The sequence below is a fragment of the Drosophila mauritiana genome, chromosome 3R (genome assembly GCF_004382145.1).
Source record: "Drosophila mauritiana strain mau12 chromosome 3R, ASM438214v1, whole genome shotgun sequence".
Taxonomy (NCBI): domain Eukaryota; kingdom Metazoa; phylum Arthropoda; class Insecta; order Diptera; family Drosophilidae; genus Drosophila; species Drosophila mauritiana.
Window position 1 is genome coordinate 8,445,052 of NC_046670.1, and position 20,858 is coordinate 8,465,909.

The window sequence follows — 20,858 nt, forward strand, 5'->3', positions numbered from 1 at the left end:
TTTTGGGCCGCACACAGAGGAGATGGTACTGCGGACCCGGCCACTTGGAGCTGACACAACGTCACAAAGCGCATTATGATGATGATCAACTCGATTATGGCCAAAAAGGGAAGCAGTGTTGGCCAACTTGACACAAAGCACTGAGCAGCATAATTTTTAATGCGAAAATTCAACAGAATCTTTGTGCCGTTTAAACGTTTTATTAAGGGTTTCGATTGTGCTCAACTAAGCTCTAATATTAAAGCAAACGAAAACGGCACATAATTTGAAATACACTTAGCTAATCACTTACTTGCATTATTGTTTCAGTTTAAGGGAAGACATAAAGTCCTGTATCCTGAGGTTCTGACAGCATTTCATTTCAATGTATTTTGGAGTAAAAAAAGGCACACACATTGCTAAGCAGACTTAGTCTAACCTGATTTAGGACACAGCAATCCTCGAGCTGAATCTCAACACTGTGGCCAAGTTAGTGCAGTAAGTTTTATTGGTATTTGGTTTTTGGGCCCTGCCTTTCCCTATTTCGCCCAACTGCCTTTCCCGCCCACATATCACACAATCGCAGGCACAGTAAACAGTCGGACAAAAGGAATTCGATTTTCAGCTATTTTCTATGCCAAAAACGAAGTTCGGGAAGAGCTGGAAACAACCTACTTACGACTTTGCTAGCTGGACGAACAAAAAAAGGGCAGACGGAAGCAAAGGGAAGGGAAGGGAAGGGAATGGCTTTTGGGGGTGGTCATAAGCACGTGATAAAAGCCTTACTTCCAATTTTAACTTTGCTGTCTAGTGTGGACTGAGCCGTCAGACGGAGACAAAAATAGCATCAGAGCAGCGAGATTTTTTCGTACCCATTAAAGTAAATACTCTAGGATTCAATGGACTGTTTCATATTCAGGAAATGAGGGAGAACCAGTGTTAGGAAGTAGCTTACAATTCAAAGAGATTTTTTAACATTTCAATAGCAAAACCTTAATTGCATCTGTTTCGTACCCATTCCTTTATAAGGATATCTAAATTTAAGCAAAGTAATCGTTTTCTTTTAGAACAGTTGGGATACCAGGTAGCTCGTAGTCGACACTCTGCGCCGCTTTTCTCCAGCTTTTCCTTGTTTTCCTTTTGTTTCCATTGTTGTTCCTTGGGTGTCTGTCTGGCTGGCTGGGCTGTCTGTCTGACAGTTGGGCGTCGCTGCGGCGCCAAGGGCAGCCATTTTTCATCGGCGGGCGTATGTGATGTGCCAACGATGTCGACGCCGCAGCCGGAGTAACTGCCAGTCAGAGAGTCAGTTAGTTCGTCAAGCCAACAGATTGTTTGTCTGCTCGTCCTTCGACCTTTATGCCACTGCCCGCCGCATCCTAGCTCCGCGATTGTTGTATCCATCTGCCCGTGGGATTCTTTTTACCACACGGCCAGGCCATCCGTCTGGTGTCCTCGGTCTTGGGTCATTTCCACTTGCATTCCGGCTTGAACTTGTCTTCATTTGACTTTTCGGTGGTTTACGAGGTTGAACAAGGCGGATTTTCAGCTGGCATGCATATAGATTTAAAGGCAAAATTTAGATTTATTTGATGGGGCCATACATTAGAGCTGTTTGGATTTTAGAGCATTTTTATAGATTTAACCAATAAACGTATTGAACATCTAAAAAAAAGAAAATAATCTTCCTTTAGCACAAGTTCTCTAAATTATTTGCTGCATCAACATTTCTTTAAGTTACTTCCAAGGCTTCCCAAGTTGGTATTGCTGTTTTGTGCATATTTAAGTTTCTGTTTTTGTTTTCGTTGCTTATCCACAGCCGTCTATAAATTGAATAGTTTTTACTTGAAAGCCGGGGAAAAACGAAAAAAAAACTGGGCGTTTTTGGAGACGGAAAACCGCAAACAGAGCGCCACCCCCTCGCAAGTAATTGGTCCTGGGATCATTTCAATTCCGGTCCGGATTCCTTTTTTTGGCACAGAATCAAGCGCTGGCTCCGTCTTACATAAATATGCCACTTAACAAGCCACCAACGTAAACGTTTTTTATTTCCTTTGGCTCGCTGATTGCCTCCTTCGCCAAGGATCCTCGCTGTGGCAATGTAGTAAACAAATGGCTGGCTGGTCGTAACTATCGCTACAAGTATCGCGACTATCGCTTGGCATTCGTAAATGGCGAAAATGAAAATCCTGCGAAATCCAAAAAATCCACTACTCTGCTCATCATCGGTGCAGTTTTGCAATTTATTTAATTCGATATTTGTTTTTGCAAGTACTTTGCATGGGTGAAGATGCAACCGAAACCACCCACCCACCCACACACACACATGCACATCCTATTTTCATTCTCATTGATTTGAATATGTCAGCAATTTGTGTAGTTTTGTGCACCAATGCGCCAAGTTTCATCTGAATCCCCGTACCACCCACACTGCCACCCACCGAATGCACCCGGTGGGCGGAATTGCGGGAGAGGTTTTCCTGCGTAATGCAATGTAAACCAAACCAAACCAAACAATTTAAAATCATGGCATGCATTTGGCTTCAATTCAATTTAAACTGAAATGAGCGCGTGGCCAGCATGCATCGGTGTCGTCGGCCAGGCCAACGAGTGGCTCAAAGAGTGCGGAGGGGGTTGGGGGTATTGGCTGCAAACGGGGTGGACATTGGGCGGAAAATTGGTTACCGCCCCATTGGCAGGCTCGCCATTATTGCATAAGAAAAAACTATACCATTGGTAAATCAACTGGCTTAAATAAATCTTGAAAATAAGGTGTTTCGAATTTTTAATGTTAAGTAATCTTTAAGACAAAGTCTAAATTTTAAAAATAAAGAGGGGTATACCAAATTTATTAAAAGGTAGGTAAAAGGTATGAGTAAGGAAGCATTACATCTTTTCTCTTTAAAGTACATTCATTCCTAGTTGGGGTAGCTAGTCTTGTCCGTTTGTTTATCCGTATTATTGTCCGTATGAACTTTAAGAACTTTGTAGTTAGAGATATTTCTGTGTAGACTGTTCAAGCTAAAAGTATCTTTGTATGCTCTACTTATTTAAACACATCCCAGTAACTTTAATAGGAAAGGTAATTACCCATTGTATTAAAAATTGTACCCATTACATAATTACATTAAAGGGCTTTTACGAAAGGCACCTTACCCTACTACACTTTAAACCCTTTCCCCGGCGAAAACTTAGTTTTCCCTTAAAGAACGCTCTTTGCTTTATACGCAGCCCGCAAATGGAAAGCAATTTCATTACGAAAGTTTTCGCACAGCTGTGAGCACTGTTATGCAGCCACTTACAGGCACGCTGTAAACGCGGCTGTTAAACAACAGGCTTTAATTTGAATAACATTCCCTTAAAATGGGGTTAAAAATAAAAAATAAAAAAGGACTCTGGGGTCGGAAAAAGGGGCGCCGTGATTGTAACCCGTAAATTCGCCCTTTAGTTATGCATTTTTAATGTCCGCTTGCAGGCTGGCGAAACTTTCACCATTACAATGTAGCCTTCGCTGTTTTCCATAGCACTTATTGACATTTGGCCAAAATTTACGGCCACAATTTCAATGGTTATGTGGGCATACTCCTGATGCCGCCTAACGAACACATGGCTGATACAGTGGCGACCAAAACTATTCTCTACTTTGACCACTTTGAGCCTTATACACGAGTTTGTCAAAAAAAAAACAATTGCCATTCGCTCGGGCCAATTAAAAGTTTCCTCGAGAAAACAGCAATGAAGTGGTGGCCAAAAATATTCGACACTTGCCACCTTACGTTGGCGCCTTGTTAGTAAGTTTATGGCAACTACCCGGATATTTACCATGGCAATTTAATGAGAAAATGTAGGACACTTCGTCACCCACACCCACACCACCCCCATTTACTGGCTTATCTCGGTGGGCGGTGGGCGCTGGGCTGCTGCACCACCCCCTCTTTTTGTGGACTGAAGCACTACTCAAAGTCGTCTGAGTGCCCCTGCATTGACTGAAAATGCATTTTTATAGAGAGCGAGTTGTGTGGGTGTGTTGCTGTGTGACTGTGTGTGTGCGTGTGGCGCGGAACCCAACTTGCATATAGAACAGGGCCAGACCTCAGTGCCGGTTGGCCCTTGCAATAAATCAGGGACCCAAATCCGCAGATGTCAACAAATGTACAGGCAAACTGGTTGTTGCAACAGTATCAACAACGGTGACAATTACTGCGATAACAACGGCATGAAATCAAACTGGCGTGGAAATTAATTATGACACCTGACGAAGGTGGAACATTGGGCTGAACAACACTGCGGAAATGAAAAGTGCAATGGTTGCACCAGCTAATTTATTATAGGAAATTTAGAAATAATTTTGGTATTGCAAGCAATTAGCTAGGTTTTTGATTGAGTTAAAGAAATTCAGAAATGTAAAATAGAAAATATTGTAAATTTTTAAGAAATATCTTGGAAATAAACAATGTTTAATATATTTAAATATAACTTTTTAAGCATGCAATCATTCCTTTAAAATATAGTAAATCAATACACAAAATTAGCCTTAAGTTTCTTTGGCCCCTTAAGTCAAGAATATAAATTTAAAATTACTCAAATCCTTTTATACACTTAAAGTGTGTGGGAGATAAAGGCTATTTTATAAATGCCCAGTAATGCATAATATTGAAATGAATTTAATTGTCAGCGAGAATGCTTTGTTTTATAAAATACAATAATTTTATAACATTAAAAAAAACGCAATAAAGTTGAATGTGCATTTTAATTGAGATTTCATTTGTTTTTGCTAATTAAGTTAATTCTTATCCATTTTTTGTACAACATTATAATGATCCCTATTTAAAGTCATGATGAACAGCAATAACTTTCGTAAGAAATTATGAGATAAAATCTTTAGCCTTCTATTGAGCGTGTTACCAAGTTCTTTTAGCCACTTTCTATTTGAATTTACCTTCTTTCACCTCATGCGAAGGCCTTAAAGTAGTGACTGTAAAGTCAAGTGCATGAAAAGGGGGTCGAAGTGACCGCAATGGCAATATATAGGGTGTGAGGTGTGAAGGGACTTTCAATACCTTAACCCTCGCCATCTTCCGGCCAAACTGTAATAAACTTTTGTGCTGTGGCCTTTGGACATCTTTACAACTTGCTGCGGCTAGCCAGGTTGCCACCACTCAGCTGCCCCAACTGCCACCACTGCCCCACCTGCAACGCCACCACTTTAAATGCCTTTGGCTTTTATGGGCAGCGCTTTACGTTCGGAAAATTTACGAAAAACAACGCCAGCCAAATGAACTTCAAGCCTCATGAGGCGAGCATTTAAAAAATAACTAAGAATATTTTACATCAGTCGATTGGGCTCTAAAAAGTTTATGGCCCAATTTATTGGCGGTCAACCAACACCCAATTGGTTTTTCTAAGCCGAACATGCATATATACATATATTTGTATCTAAATGCGCAGCGTGGTGTTAACAGTTTTTTGCGCTAGTTTCAATTAGATTTTTATATTGGCTAAAATTTTTGTTAGTTATAAAGCCAAAATTGATTTGGTATTTGACAATTTTTCGGCTTGTTCTCTGTTCGACCAGAAATTGGCAATAAAAAGAAAAAGTAAAGCGAAATTAGATGCCAATTTTTGGTTGGGTATATTTTAAATGGACAAGGGTGTTCTCAATAAAATAAAGCAAAACATTTCAAGTGGAATAAATACGTTATGTAGCCTATACATGCATAGTGGTTAATTATTCAAGGAGTGGTAATAATGGTTGCCGACGACATGACCTTAAAAAGTTTAATTAAATTTGACCAAATTTCTAATTTATATTTATACATGTTCTTATTTCGATTCACCATCCTTCAGGCTTTTCAACCTGACCAAAACAAGGGCGAGCTAATACAACTTTCGTCTGAATAACATTTGGTTAGGACGGCATCAAGTTGGCGTTTATTTATTTAATGCCCAGCACAGTGGGCTAAAAAAGCAGAATAAATGCTATTAATATCTTAAATTTAAAGATAATTACTTGTAGCTGTAGATGTTATATTTTGGATTAAAACTATGCTTTAGCCCCATAGTAGCTTTAAGGGGGATGGCCATTGAAATTTAGCGTTTAGGCCAAATTGTGGAACCCTCCGGCATGGCAGACTGTATTTCCGAGTTTGCCCATTAAAATGCTGTTGTTTTGTCAAATAATTTTCACTTTTATTGCTGGGAAAAAAGTGTATTTTGTTTTTGCCTGTTTTCCCCCATTTTTTGTTTGCATTCTGGACGTCTGCGAATTTTTAATCATTTGCAGCCCGAATGCCGGTGCTGTCTCAATGTGTCTGCTAAATGGCAAATGCAAAGTCTGAGCAGTCAGACAGCCAAGTTGAGAGCGTGAACTAATTAGTGCATTAGCATTTAGTGGCAGTCGAAAACTTTCACTGCAATGTGGGTTAGGCGAAGTTATATTTTGCTGCGGCTGAAGGGGATGTTCATTTGTGTGTGCACCCGAAAAGATATATATCCCCGAGATATATATCCTCGAGATATATATCCACGAGATGCCACCACTGACAGCAGATGCAGATGCTGCTGCTGCTGCTGCTGCTGTAATGCTTGACACATTTGTGCATATAACAAGCTGTTGATGCGGTTAATGTATCTGGTGCTCATTAAGGCTGCATATCCGATGGATGCGATGTTTAGTTATGGATTTGCTGGATTTAACGCAGGCTCAACGCCTCAAAATCCACTCACCGATTGATGATTGATTAAAATTGCCCCTAAGTAACCATGATGAGCTCAACTAACCACGCGACGGCAATGCAATTAGCAAATCAATTCCGCAACTCCGCAATTCTGCAATTCTGCAATTGTTCAATTGAAATTTAAATTTAACAGCAGCCAGGAGGAATTCGAGTGCTCCGTTCGGGACAGCGGACAGGAGTTGATTTTCATGTAAAACAAATATCACTTAATGTTGCCACGGTGGCGCAGTTCTACCAGGCTAATGGCAAAGCAAAAAGGCACGTATCTGCCGGACACTGGCCACTGGCCACTGGACAGAGTGTCCTTGTCCCCAGGACCTCAGGACTTGGAAACTTTCCGGCACGTGTGCGTGTGCAGCTCGTAAAAAGTGTGCATCAGGTTGCAGAAGGGGCTACTGGTGTTGCTGTGCGGCATTAATAGCAACTGGCGACAAACAACAACAGGCAGCAGCAACAGCAGTAATAATAATACGACAAAAGGCTGGGCGGCAGGAGTCCAAGGTCCTGGGACCACCTGGTGGTCTTAGCTGATGATGCTCCATTTCAGGACGCTGCTCACTGGACGCACAGTGTCACTGGGATTAGAGAAACATCAAGGACATTCGGGTAAACAAACAACTAAGACATAACAAATTGCCATTTCCATTCCAGTCTAGTCTAGTACTTAAATTGATAAATCAATAGACCTGGAAAACATTAATCTACATAGAATCCAGCAGGCAAAGATAGTAATAGAAATGTTTGTAGGACTAATGTAAACGTTACTCTTTAAAACTCAGTTAAAGATTGTATTAGACCAAGTGCTAACTACTATACTAAGAGTTTTTAATATGGATATAAACAAATAGCAGCCAAAACCACTGTTCTTCGGCTCTTCAGCTCTATGACACTTAATTTTAATAAACAAAATACTCGGCGCGTGGACCGGTGTTAAGGATAGAGAGTGATGTAATGGTATGTGTGCTGCTTTTGCGTGGGCGAAACGAAACTTCCGGTTGGAGGAAAGTCGAGAGGAAGTGCAGTCTCTGCTCTGATATGAGTGTTTTTTACTGCTCTGACGGAGTTGTAATGAGCCGCACGAGAAATGCAAAAACTTTTTCGGAACGAAGCTTTAGCCGGGCTAAGTCAGCTCTGGCACTGGGCTTCCCAGGAGATCGATGTCTAACCATAACTCAGCCAGAGTCGGAAAAGGGGGCCGAGCGGGCGGGCATTAAAGGGAAGCATACACGGTGAAAAAATTATGGCGAATCATTTCAGAGAATTAGAAATATTATATATCCCCCTTGAAGTTTCTGTGTATTACAAGCCAACTAAATATGATTTTCTTTAGGGCCAAAATTCTAGATAAATTAAATGTTATTTCCCAAATTTCTTACAGTGTAGTCAAGGTATACGACGTAAACGAACTCCTTCAATTTCGACTACCGCCGAACAGGTCGCACGTGCTCTTGTCATTTTACTTTTAAAACTTTTGCGTTCTACTGTCGTTGTCGATGTTGTTGTTGTTGTTGTTGATGTTCTGTTTGTTGTTATCGTTGTTGTTGTCGTTGTTAATGTTGTTGTTTTCGTTGTTGCTGGTTGCTGGTGCTGTTTTGGCTGCTTTTCAATTTTATTGTGGGTAAAACAACTGGCACTGTAAAAGGCGTCAGAGTGCTACGTGATTTACACCTAGCCAGGATGTGGATGTGCATTTTGTGGGCGCATCATTTTATGATGGCTGCCTGAAACCGAACTGCTCTCGTCCTTTTGCTTTGGCTTCCTTTTCAGTACTTCTGGAGCTGGTGCTCCTGCAGCTCCTGCTGCACTTACCACATGTCACGCCCTTTCACAGCTCCCTGAATTCCAGTTTTCCCAGCACCGGGAGGAAAATCAAGTCGAAGATCATGGAAACTTTGCTTTAAGGAAATTGCATTTTAGTTTGATTTTTCATTTTAATTTAAAATAATTTAATGAAATAATTTAAAATAAGGACATCTTCAATATATTTCAAAGTTGAAATGGTAGGCTAACAGTTAGATTTAAGCAATTTAATTAAACGTATATCGATTGATTGAATTAGATAATGGAAATATGAAGTATTGAAATGTATGTGATAGGACAAATAAGGGATTTTATGTATTTACAATTAACTGTGATTTATTAAATAACAAATTTGTAATGATAATGTTATCTGATGTATTACCAAAACTTTCTTAAAAGCTGTCCTACCCGTTTTTCCAGTGCCAAACTGCCAGCCTCTGCTTGTTTTCCATTTAAAGTTTATAAGGTGCTGGCTGCTTTTAGCTGCCAGTCTAGATGTTTGTTTATATTTTCGTTAATGCTGCTCATCCGCAGTCACAACTTCCAGCTCGACAACTTGCCATGCCCAAGCCCATGGCCATGCCCATACCCATACTCCGATTTATCACGGCGGACTTCCAATTTTACAGCTCCAGTTGATTTGACTTTTACGTACGTGTTGATGCGAGAGGTCGAGCCGCAGCTTTGGTCACGGGGCATTGCATTTGAAAAATATGGTGTCGGGCTGGGAGGCGATGGTGTTGGTCCTGCGTTGTCCTGCCAAAGTCCTGCCCGGCGGCCATGTCAAAGTCAAAGCCACGCGCCATTGTCATTACACGCGCGGACGCTTACACGATTGAAGGTTTGGGGATTGGGAGCCGAGAATCGGGGACCAGGGACCAGTGACCAGGGACCAGGGGCCTGCAGGACGAGCTGGGGACCATGACCATGGGAGAGAGAGACGCGGGGGTGGGGCAGCGGACCCATTGCTCTCCCAAGGATGCATTGCATTTTAATGAAGATATACGGCGCGAGCAGCGAGTTGAGTTGCGTTGCGTTGCGTTGAGTTGAGTTGGTTTCAGTTGGTCGTGTGCGAGTGTCAGTCGCTCTGCTCGCTGTGGCTTAGTTGGAAAATTTACACGCCGCTTTTTCCGCCTCCTTACCGTCCTTGCCACCCCCTCCCAACCACCCACCCACCAGTCCCTCGATTTTCTATTCGCACTGGGCCCGTCAGTCAGCCAGACTTCGCAACTCGTGCTCGTTCTCCTATATATTTTATACCCTATTCGGTTGGGTACATTTAAATATCATGGACTAGACCAAAACGCTTACAAGCAATAAAATAAATAATATTTAATAATAATATTTACACTAAAAAAGGAATTCAAATAATTATAATAAAAGAAAGAAATGCTATAGAATACATATGATATATGATATATGGTGTAATTCACATGTATGTGCATTAAATTTTTCAAAAAATAGGTGGTTTTAGCTTTCCATCTTTTCAGGATATTCCAGCGAACTACTTCTAAAACTTTATATCCTTTTCGATATCCTTTTTTCCTCGCTGGCAGGCGCGTGCCTTTCATTTTGAGCTTGGCCAGCGGCGTTCGTTCCGCCAGCGTTGTCGACATCCACGAGTTAGCAATGTCACTTTCTCTCCCTACCTTTCTCCTAGCCCCCCAACCCCCCTTTCAGCCACGCCCCCTGCCCAACGCCCCACGCCAATGCATTTTTGTATGGACGGCAGCGAGTGCGAATGCGTGGGAGAGTGCAATTTAGCTGCCATTTTGGTTAGTTTTGTAAAATATTTGAAAAATGCAAATCTGATTTGGTTGCGGGCATGAATGTTTATTAACACGGAATTTATTCATGTTTCCGGCTTTTTGCTGGTGTGAAGAATGGAGTGAATGCGTGCCTGTTTGTATCTTGATAACTGACTTAACATTTTTAGATGGAGTGTTTATAAACTGGCTTAGATTTAATTAAGAGATTGTAGACGATGCAACTGAATTCTGTTTGATATATTTCAAAGCGTACTGTTTTCCATATATGATGCATATTCAATTGAAAGGTTTTCAAACATTTTACTCTCCGCTTTAAAGGGCATACATTATTTAAGTTTCAATGAATTGCTGATCGGATCGATTTAAAGTTTACCCACTGACGCCCCATAATTGCCGGAAGCTCTTAAAGAAAATGGCAGGACAGCGCGTTGAAAACTCTGCTGGTCACATGAATAATGTATTAACACTGGCGCACCATTCTTTTTTGGCCAAGAGTGTGCAAAAAAGGCGCCAAAAGCGACAGCCGGAAACTTTAACTCGGCTCTTTGTCTGTTTGATGCCTTGGATTCCGTCTGCTGTTTGCTTTGATGTCGGGGCCAACTTCTTGTGGTTTTGGCCACTCTCTTTGCCTTTCGCCTTTTGCCTTTGTCTTCTCGACAACTTTTCGCATTAATTCTGTTAATAATTTTTAATGTCTGTACAGCGGAACGTAAAGTTCACCAACTATTTGCACACATGGTAATTAAAAATTTAATTGCCTTGTCAATATGTGGCTCGAACTTTCTGTTCCTTTCATTTTACTTCCGGATAAAAGTTAAGTAGCGTCTTGTTAAGTGCAACCACACATTTGCATTACAAATTAGTCACTCAATCGATTTTTTTCACGAAGGATATACTAATTATTGTGTGTAAGAGAAAGAACAATTAAATATTTGCGAGACTTACAGAAATTACTCATACGCAACGTTGCCCATTGAACGTTCTAAGAAGGGTAGTTTCAGCCCTTAAAGTGAAACCTTTAGACGGTATATACTCTAGACCTTCCCTCACTATATTTATCCCATATCCGTCCCCATGCGTCCATGTCTGCCCATTAGGACCTGCTAATAGGACCCTTTAAGGACCTCCACTCGCACGCTGTCCAAAACAGCAGGCACTTCCCATTTCGCCGCATGGCATGTGGCAACTATTGGGAGCTGTCAATGCAGAAGCCGCTTGACGTGTTAATTCGCCAGCTGACACGCACAATCCAAAACACACACAATAAACACACATCCTTCCAGCACACACATCTACGCATATTCAAGTACAAGGACCCAGGCAAAATGGCTGATCCGACATGCAGGCATTCTTATTTATGGCAGCACTTCCTTTGCGGTTTATTAGCCACGTGCCTGCATTTCACAAATTCCGGCAAAACAAAAGGTATTCCATATAAATGCAAATGTTCGCAGGCAGCTGCTATTAATGCATATTTTACAATGCATAAGTACTACGGTGCACCTTTTTACAGCAGGACTATTTCATCAGTAGGGCCTGCCAATCTCTGGAAAAGTTTACATGCATATAATTTTGTAAAAAGGGAAATTGTTCACTTGGTTAAGTGCTCAATTAAAGGTGGGAACGTATAGTTTAGCCATTGTTTTTGTATGCATGACGTTAAAGGGAACCTTAACAGATTGTTTTTGGTTTGGAGTCATAAGTAACATATTTATAATTAAGGAATAATTATTTCTATTCTATATTTTTCCTTGACTTGTTTCTTTTAATTAATATTTTTTGACCCAGAATTGTAAGAATATATCCTAAAATTAAATTATAAAATTTATTTGGCATATTACGAGTTTCTTTTTTTAATTATGAATTAAATAGCTGATGATAGACACAATAAATTCACAATACTTGTCAAAATGTAAGAATAACACCATTTCTTGGCAACGGAAATAGCCCAATACCAATGACAGCTGCTGCTGGCTAACACACACATGTGCGGATAACATTTCCAATTCGGGGTCACTTAAATCAGGATTAAAGACTATGCTAGAGTTTAAAGGCTTTGGCAGACAGGGCACAGCCATGATTTTCAATGGCAACAGTTGTGGCAACATGTAATGCCACTTCCTTCGGGCCAACAACTGCGAATCGGGGAAAATCGAAGGGGGGGAAAGTCGAAGTGATTCACGGAAAAGCTGCTGAACATCAGCATGTTAAATGAGCTGCTCTCTGGCTCAGTGAGCTTGTAAACAGTTTGGCACTTGGAAATAAATTACACACGCAATATCTGTAAATCGTTTTAAGAGGCGAAACGAATTGAATATGTTGTCCGGTCGAGTGCAGATTATATTTGGTTAACTCCCAGCCGGAGCGCTGGCCAAAACTTTTCCGGCTGCGTAATAGTTTATTTATGCAGCACGAGTTGGCCAAAAAACCCTGGTGCGGACTGTGACAGCTGTAAATGCTGCGAGTCTTTACAAATTGCCAATGGTCAAACTTTGGCATGCGTCTATCGATAAAAGTTTTTAGCTCCCTCGCTTAATTTGAAAGTCAAGTAACGGCTTGAGTTTTAGCATTCAACGCTGGCTGCCGCCACTTGATTGCCACATTTGTGAGCGGCTGACTGGCGTGGCCACCAATATCTGGCCAATTCCGATGCGGATTTGCCAGAAGCGCTTTATTAATGGCGTCACTTAGATTCTATTTTGAGATGAGCGCTTTTGAAACATTTAATTAAACTGATCTTAGTGGTATAAACTAAATGTGAAATATATATATTTTCCACTGCAAGATGCCACATGGATGCAACATTCTTGGGTGTGTGAATATGTATCAGAAAGATACAAATTGTATTAAATTAAAAAACTAAGCACTATTTTAAAATCAGCTACATCAGCTTAGTTCTATAGCATGCAAACAGAATTCACCATAGTAAAGTTTATTTACTCGCTGTTTGTTAAATTCATATATCTCGACCATGATCTAAGTCACCAGCTTATTTTAAAGTCATTTAGCCAGTGCCATTTAAACGAGGCAACACTTTGTGCTTGGCTAATATTGCATTACAAAAACAATTGAATTTATAAACTAATACAGTAACCAGGTGGCGTTGGGTGTTGCAACGGCCGCAGTTTGCTGATGAAATCGCAAAGTTGGAGTGGCGAGCACGTGCGGCACTTTGTGCAACACCGCGATGTAGATCCCGCCCCATGGACATGTGCCAAAATGGACATGTAGGAGTATGTGCAGATATGCAGATGCATACATATGCAGACCCACCTGAAAGCCCAGCACATAATTGGCCATTAACAGCGACCAGGCCACAAAGCACAAAGGACGACACTTAATATTTTTATCCACGAAATGGAGAAATTGAATTAAAAAGTGCGAAAATTGACTGCAAATCTGGCGAAAGGCCACGCCCCGAACTAAGCATAAATGTAAAATTAATTGAATTTGCATTTTGAGCAGACACACACACACATACGAGACGCGGAAAGCTTTAATGACGCCCGATTTAATTGCGGCGTGGACCCTGAGGTCGGACACGTTATAAAAATAATCCCAATAAAATGCATTTTTCATGTCAAACGCCTGAGCTGGCGGAATAACCTGAATGCACGCACAGGACTTTACGGAATTGCATGCAAACAAACCGGAACAGCACCATCGCCTGCCACGCACATGACTGCAGTCCAAAAATTGTCATAAGTGGGGCTTTCGGTGTGGGGTATCAGCATTTCCCGCCCCCAAAGTGCACTCACTCTCTCTCTCTCCCTCTTTGAGCATTATGTAATAACAAAAACAAAATCACATTTCCAGCACGGCTAATCAAATAGTCGAGAGGGCAAACACTCAAAGCCATTTGGCAAGCAAAGTCGCCCGGCCAAAGAAACACAAAGAAACAGTCATTCGATGGCAAAAGGAGCTAATGGAGGAGGTACTGCACAAATCAGCTAACAAATGAAGCATATTACTAAACAAGTGCACAGCTGGCGGGTTTGCCCCAAAGTTATGGTACTGTGAGAAAATTGTATTTCCTTTTAAAAAAAAACTAAGCAAAACTAGCTATTAAAAACTTCTTTGAAACTAAAGAAATATTCTGAATTGGTTCTTGCTTATATGCCATGACTATAGAAAATTCTTCGGGGGAGAAAAGTTCCATTTAGTACCGCATATCCTTTGGTATTTATTTTGCTCAGTGCCTCAGCCAGGACTAAGAAGATTTGTCTTGGCCGCAAATTCAATTTATTTGCGTCTTAAAGCGTCACCAGCGCTATAAAGCAATAAAGCCGGAAAAAGGATTATCTTTCAGGCTGCCTGCTCCTCCTCCTTCGGGTCAGCAAACGTCCCCCGAGTGGAAGCACCGGAAAAGTTACTGCAAAAAATGGCAAGACGCCTCGGCAAAAGTCAGCCAAAGTTGCAAAGCACTCGCTGATAGCAAGCAACAAAGAAGTTTTTGTAACCAACTCGAAAATAAAATAAAACCAGCCAGCATAGGAATTATAATGAAACACAAAAAAATGGCATTCTTAAGCGATAGCAAACTTCTTTCCCAGTCGCATGCTGAACAAATTGCAGCCAGTATACCAAGTGGTTCAATTAATTGCAACTCACACAAAATGCATAATGAGTGCCAAAGGGGGACTTTCAATATGCGACTCCAGGCCCTTTTCCCTTTCCCACTCCACAACTTACAGAGTTATTATATTTCCGCCCGTGCCACGCTCCCCTCCAGCGAACTCATCATGCATCATGCAGCGTGTGTTGTGGGGTAAATGATTCCATCGATGCCACAACAAAGGCGGCAAACGAGTGCGTCTCAACAGCGAATTTGCGATGAGTGCGTGAGCACGCCTATTTGAATATAAATCAATTAGTTTGATAGGCGTGCTTAATGCCCTCTAGTTAGCACTTTATTGGACAAGCTGGTAACTACCGAGCACTGTTTTTGTTATAATTGTTTTAACTACTTTAGAAATGGAGTGGGAGCTTCCTAGATGTGCAATAATAATATAGGAAAATATAGCAAACATTATTTGGATTTATATAATGGGGACCGTGAAATTTTGAAAATTTCGCTTCCCCTTTCACTACTTTCTTCTTCCAAGAACCTCATCACTAGTCATTAAAATGGATGTGCATATATGCAAATGGATGTAGGAGTGTATTTCTGGGAACAGAACTCTCAGTCTCAGCGGCGCACAAAAGTAGGCAACAAAAACCGTCGGCATTTGTTGTCCGCCGCCATTGTTGCCGTCTAGCGGCTTTCAACTTGACGCCAACGCACTTAGGACAACGCACACACATACACACGCACACTTATTCAGACACTCACACAAGCCACACACCCACAAATGCATCATATCTTGACTCATTAACAGCCCCTGAGCGCAGCGCTGTAAAAGCGTTCCAGAGCAGAGATTACTTTGCCTGATACCCCAAACACTCCGACGGGCATTCTAGTCAGCAGCTCTGTCAATTTGGCTTTAAATCACTAAAAATAATGGATAAATAATTAGGGAGAATAAACGAGATGCAAGTTTGTAGAGTTTCCACTTACCTAAACCTTTACAGAAACCAAAAACTTCGAAATTTCACCAAAGCAATTAGTTAATTGCCAACTAAACAATATTAAAAAATATTGAATAAATTTTGAATTAATTTGGAATAGTTTGTTTTACATTTAGCATCGATTTTTGTTTTAATTTTAAAGTATTTACTACATTTACTGCCATATAAAATAGCTTGCATTTCAAAGATTCATTTCTGTTTATATTTATTTCTGAAAATAAGTATAGTTTTCTTAAATTTTAGTTTCCGAAACATTTTTGTTTTGTCATCACTGGCTTTGGGCGTTTGAATCTCGACGCTTAGCGCTCGGAATTCAGTGCTCAGTTCAGTAGGTGACACCATTGCGCGTAGGTGTTTTGGTCGGCCCACGACGTCTGGCCTATATTGCCGCATATGGCAGTATATGGAACTCCTCCCGACTGCCACCCAGGAGTCCTCATCCTCGATGCAGTGCACTAGACTGCGTGCACTTGACGCTATTGCTCCACATTTCCTCCACTTTCGAGAGTTAGGGTGCGTACATACAGTGGCCGTCAAAATAATAGTGTTGGCTGTCGTTTATTGAGATTTATGTGGGTTGTGCATATTTGCAGACTATCAAGGAGTGTAGTTCGGTTTTTTAAATGCACAAACTATGAAATATAATCTAGCTTTGAGTGAGTTACCCAAAAATGTGACTAATTGTGGTATGTTCAACATTGTATCTTCATAAAGTTGTATAATCTCAGAACGAAACTGACTTTGTTACTTATTAAAATTGCTAGAATTGCAACCGCATCTGGACACTTGGGCAGGTGCACTGCCACCTCCAATCCGCGTTTCCCAGTCCCTTTGCTGCAACAACACTCTGGGGGGCGCCATTAGTGTCGCGGTGCGTGGCATGAAAAAAAGTTGAGCCAAGTAAGTTAAAACAATTCGCACCGTGCGTGCCGCAAGCTTTCACGTAGATTTCCGATATCCGTATGCTGATGTAAAGTTTTCAGCTGCCTGCCCTTACTTTCGGAAAATGCTCCTTTCTTACACGTAATTATGCAAAAGTTAAAAGCAACCATCATCGACTGGGTTTTCCTTCTTTTTTGCTGTATATGTATATATTTCGACGTCTTGCCAGTCAGCCAGCCAACCAGCCAGGTAGAAAACCAGTCAGCACTTGAGCTGTCGTTGTCGCGTTAAATTATGCAAAAATATAAAAAAAAGGAAGGGAAAAGCAGTGGAAAATGGCTGGGAAAGATGAAGGAAAAGTTCATTAAAACAAAAAATCTGCAACTTGCATTGGTCATCACACCGTTGAGCACTTACTGATTTTCCCTTTTCGGGCGTTATAATTGCGGCTGGGAAAAGGATTTCGAGACGGGAATCCTGCGAAATGCGGCTAAATGTGTTTGCCACTTGATGCCAATTGGTTGGAAATTGCGTAAACACGTCGAGTGTGTAAAGTCGGCTCCACACGAGTGGGCGTAAGGCGTTTCGAGGGCGGGGCTCTGGCTCGGACCGCAGTGTAAGCATTTAATTGCAAGTGACTTCAAGTGTTGGCCGATTTGATGGTCGGGAAATAATGAGCCGTTTATGTTTACATGAGCCGGTGGAGAATGTTGGCTGGGATTGCTGAATATTAGGAATTTGCGTTTGATGAGGAAGCAATGGTACAATGTAATTGTTTTGATCATGATTTGTAATTAGATAATTGCATTATCAAATAACGATTAAACGGTTTGGATACTCTCATTGAAGCCTTTTGAGTGTGTCATGCTTATCACAAAGGCTTTGTAATGTGTTTGAATGATTTATGATTTATTATATCTCCATAAGCTTAAAATGTTAATATAGGATTGTCCAGCTTAATACGCATTTAACAAATGATTACTGAAGGTAAACAGCTTTATGTAATTTTTAATATATTAATTGCTCAATTAGGAGAATTTTTGGGCTTATCTAAACTACCTGAAAGTAATTGTTTTTAAAGTATATTTATTTATACAGCTCTCTAGCATTTTATAAGATATATTTGTTATATATCATATATATATTTACTTATATATTTATCCTAAAAGTAATTGTTCTGAATTTTCTCATCAAATTCATGTTTAATTGAGTCCGGATAGTTACAAATTTATTAGAATATCGTACTATTTTCTGACTATAAGCTGTTGTGTCTTATTAACTATTTACCAGATAAACAGCTTAAAAGCCATTTATGGTAACAATTGTTCACTGAAGATAAACGGCATCGTATAAATTAATAATTTTTATCGCTCAATTAGGAGGCACTTGTCTTCGGCTCATCCCATGCGTGGCTGGCCGGCGAAGTGTTCCCGGCTATCTGAAATCTGATATTTCCCACGCCAAAGGCCGATGGCCATTGTCGCCTCGTTACGCGTTCGTGGCAATTGGCCGGCACTTTAAGCGACAAGCCGGCACTTAATTACATGTGTAGTCCGCTGCTGGCATGTCCTCTGCTGTCAATTATGGTGTGTCCGACATGTGTATTGCATCTGGATCGCTTTGGGTGAGCAAGGGGCTGGGGGCTGGGGAGCTGGGGGTTAAGGGTCAGGTCCTGCCTGCCGACGGGCAGGGTAAGAGTATCAATCACGACGAACATGTTAAAATAATTTCATTTCACAACCGGAATTAAATGCAGTCGCGTGCGGGGCCCATTTACATGACACGACTATTAAATTAAAAAACATGAATGGACAGCCACAAAGGCGATGAGGTGATTTTTTCGCGAGAAAGGGCTTATAACTTCACCAAGAAAAATATGTAATGCATACCAATAAATATTCATCTTTGAAGTATCCTCCTATGAAGTAAGTTGAATGATAATGCTAAGCTAAATAAGTATAGCTAAGTAACTCTAAGATTCATCTAAAATCATAACAAATGCTTTTAATTCAAATGCTCTAGAGATTTAAACTTTTTTAAGTGCATTCGTCCAAATGCCATCGTTTAGTCAGAGGCTATAAAAATGGTTTATTGACATGCCAGCAATCGCCCAATGTTTGCTTTTAATTTCAGCCCTGTCATAATTTGTCAATTGCGAGCTAATTGTTTTCTCTTACCACCTATTGTGTGCTTTCAGCCAGAGCCAAAATGATGGCGACGTCACAGGATTATTTTGGCAATCCATACGCCCTTTTCCGCGGACCGCCCACAACTCTGCGGCCACGCGAGTCGCCGCTGGGCGTGGGCCACCCTCACGGCCATGGGCACCTGCACAGCCACGCCCATGCCCACGGGCACGGCCACGCCCACTCGCATTACGCGGCCCTGGACTTGCAGACGCCGCACAAGCGGAACATCGAAACGGATGTGCGGGCACCGCCGCCGCCATTGCCGCCGCCGCCGCTTCCGCTTCCGCCCGCATCCCCTAGGTAAGCCTCCCCCGCGAAAAAGAGTAAAAACGAAATGGGGGAGGAAGAGAGAAAGTGGGCAATTTAACACCAGATCGAAGACGAGCAAAGAATTGCAGAGAAATCCAAAACAAAAGCCAATTCACATTGGCATATCATCAGCAACACACATCAAAACACTTCTCTGCTATGTCTGCAATCAACAAAATATCGAAAAAAGAAAAACAAAAAGAGTCAACATCAATTTTAAAGTTTTTACGTTAGTTCGAAAGAGTTTAAAATGCCCTTAACTATTAACGCCCAAAAGTAAACGTAGATTAAAGTAATATTAGCCAATTAATCGTAAAATATCAGCTTTCATTTCTTAAACCTTACCAATGGACTTTGATCCCATCAATTGCAAATCTAAAGTAGAGAAATAGAGAGAGAAATAATATCACTAACTAAAAGTGTTTGCCACGAATATTAAAATGTAAACTACTAGAATACGTATTATGTTTCCTTCGCTAGTATGTATAAGCAAACTAACTGCAAGAAACAACACCAACTAATTAATATTCCATAGCATAATGCTAATATCGTAAGAATATCATAGATTTAAGGCAGAGCATTTCAGACAGCACTTGTACCGTTCTAGACTTAAGTATTCGAAGTATACGTAACTCAAGCAATCCAATAACAATAACTAAGTAGAAACTCTTTTCAAAATAATACTATACATTAAGCCTTCAGTCGAACACCCTACAATATTACTGAGATAAACATATAGTATTATATAGCCAAAGCCAGGAAAGTTAGTTGTAAGCAATTGCATATATATTTGGTAGATAAAGACAGCTAACGAAAGGGTCCACAAGCTACCCACAACTTACTTAGAATAACTAAACACAACTAGCCCAGAAGTAGTAGATATATCGGGTTTTGCTAATATCGAAGTATACGTAAATTGAAAACCAAGAATTTTGCCTAGCTTAAATAACACTCTTTCAAAGCAATACCATAAACAATAATTACAAGTTAACGCAACTAAACACATATTGTATACCAGTTAGTTTATGCCTAACCACTACTAGTAGCCCTAAGTCCTAGGCATAGACCGAGCACCACGGCGAGATATGCACCCATGTAAAATGCAGAAATTAATTACCAAGAGTACAAACTGTAAAGAAACCCCTATTGAAGCTCAATTGGCCAGCCCATCTAGTGTAGCACTAAGTAGTTCGTAATCGTAAGCAATTGTAAGGCAAACACTTTTCAAGTGAGCGAAATATCAAGCAAACTGTGAGAATTCGAGGACATGTGACGATGGAGCAACCCCCCAGATCGAAAGAGAATATCATCAATCAACATTCCCGTGGCCGGAGGAGCTGCTCTTCAATCAACACTCAACCCGAACTGGGCCCTCAAAAGCCCGGCAACCTAAAGTTAGTCCTTTCATTAGCCTCTTCTATTAATTAGTTAGTCAGCCAACGTTTCTCTCTCTCATAATTCTAAAAGAAAGTAACCATAGAAAAGAACCAATACTTCAATCAACATACCCACAAAACAAAATCCCCACCAACTGGCGCGGTAAGTGAAGAGCCATTTTAATTTTAGCCTTAAGCCTTAAGCCTTAAGCCCTAGCCACTGACTAACCAAATGTAGTAGTCCAAAGTAGT

At 40.8% G+C, this 20,858-nt stretch overlaps 1 protein-coding gene across 1 annotated transcript in view; it reads left to right on the top strand.

Moving 5' to 3' along the window:
* Nucleotides 1–19,418, top strand: part of LOC117143992 (sex determination protein fruitless-like) — a 30,797-nt gene extending 11,379 nt beyond the window's left edge. Inside the window, exon 2 of the mRNA XM_033308939.1 lies at nt 18,930–19,418. Within this exon, the coding sequence (XP_033164830.1) occupies nt 18,941–19,225 (285 nt within the window). The 5' untranslated portion in view covers nt 18,930–18,940 and the 3' untranslated portion in view covers nt 19,226–19,418. The remainder of the gene's footprint in view (nt 1–18,929) is intronic.
* The last annotated feature ends 1,440 nt before the right edge of the window (nt 19,419–20,858 follow it).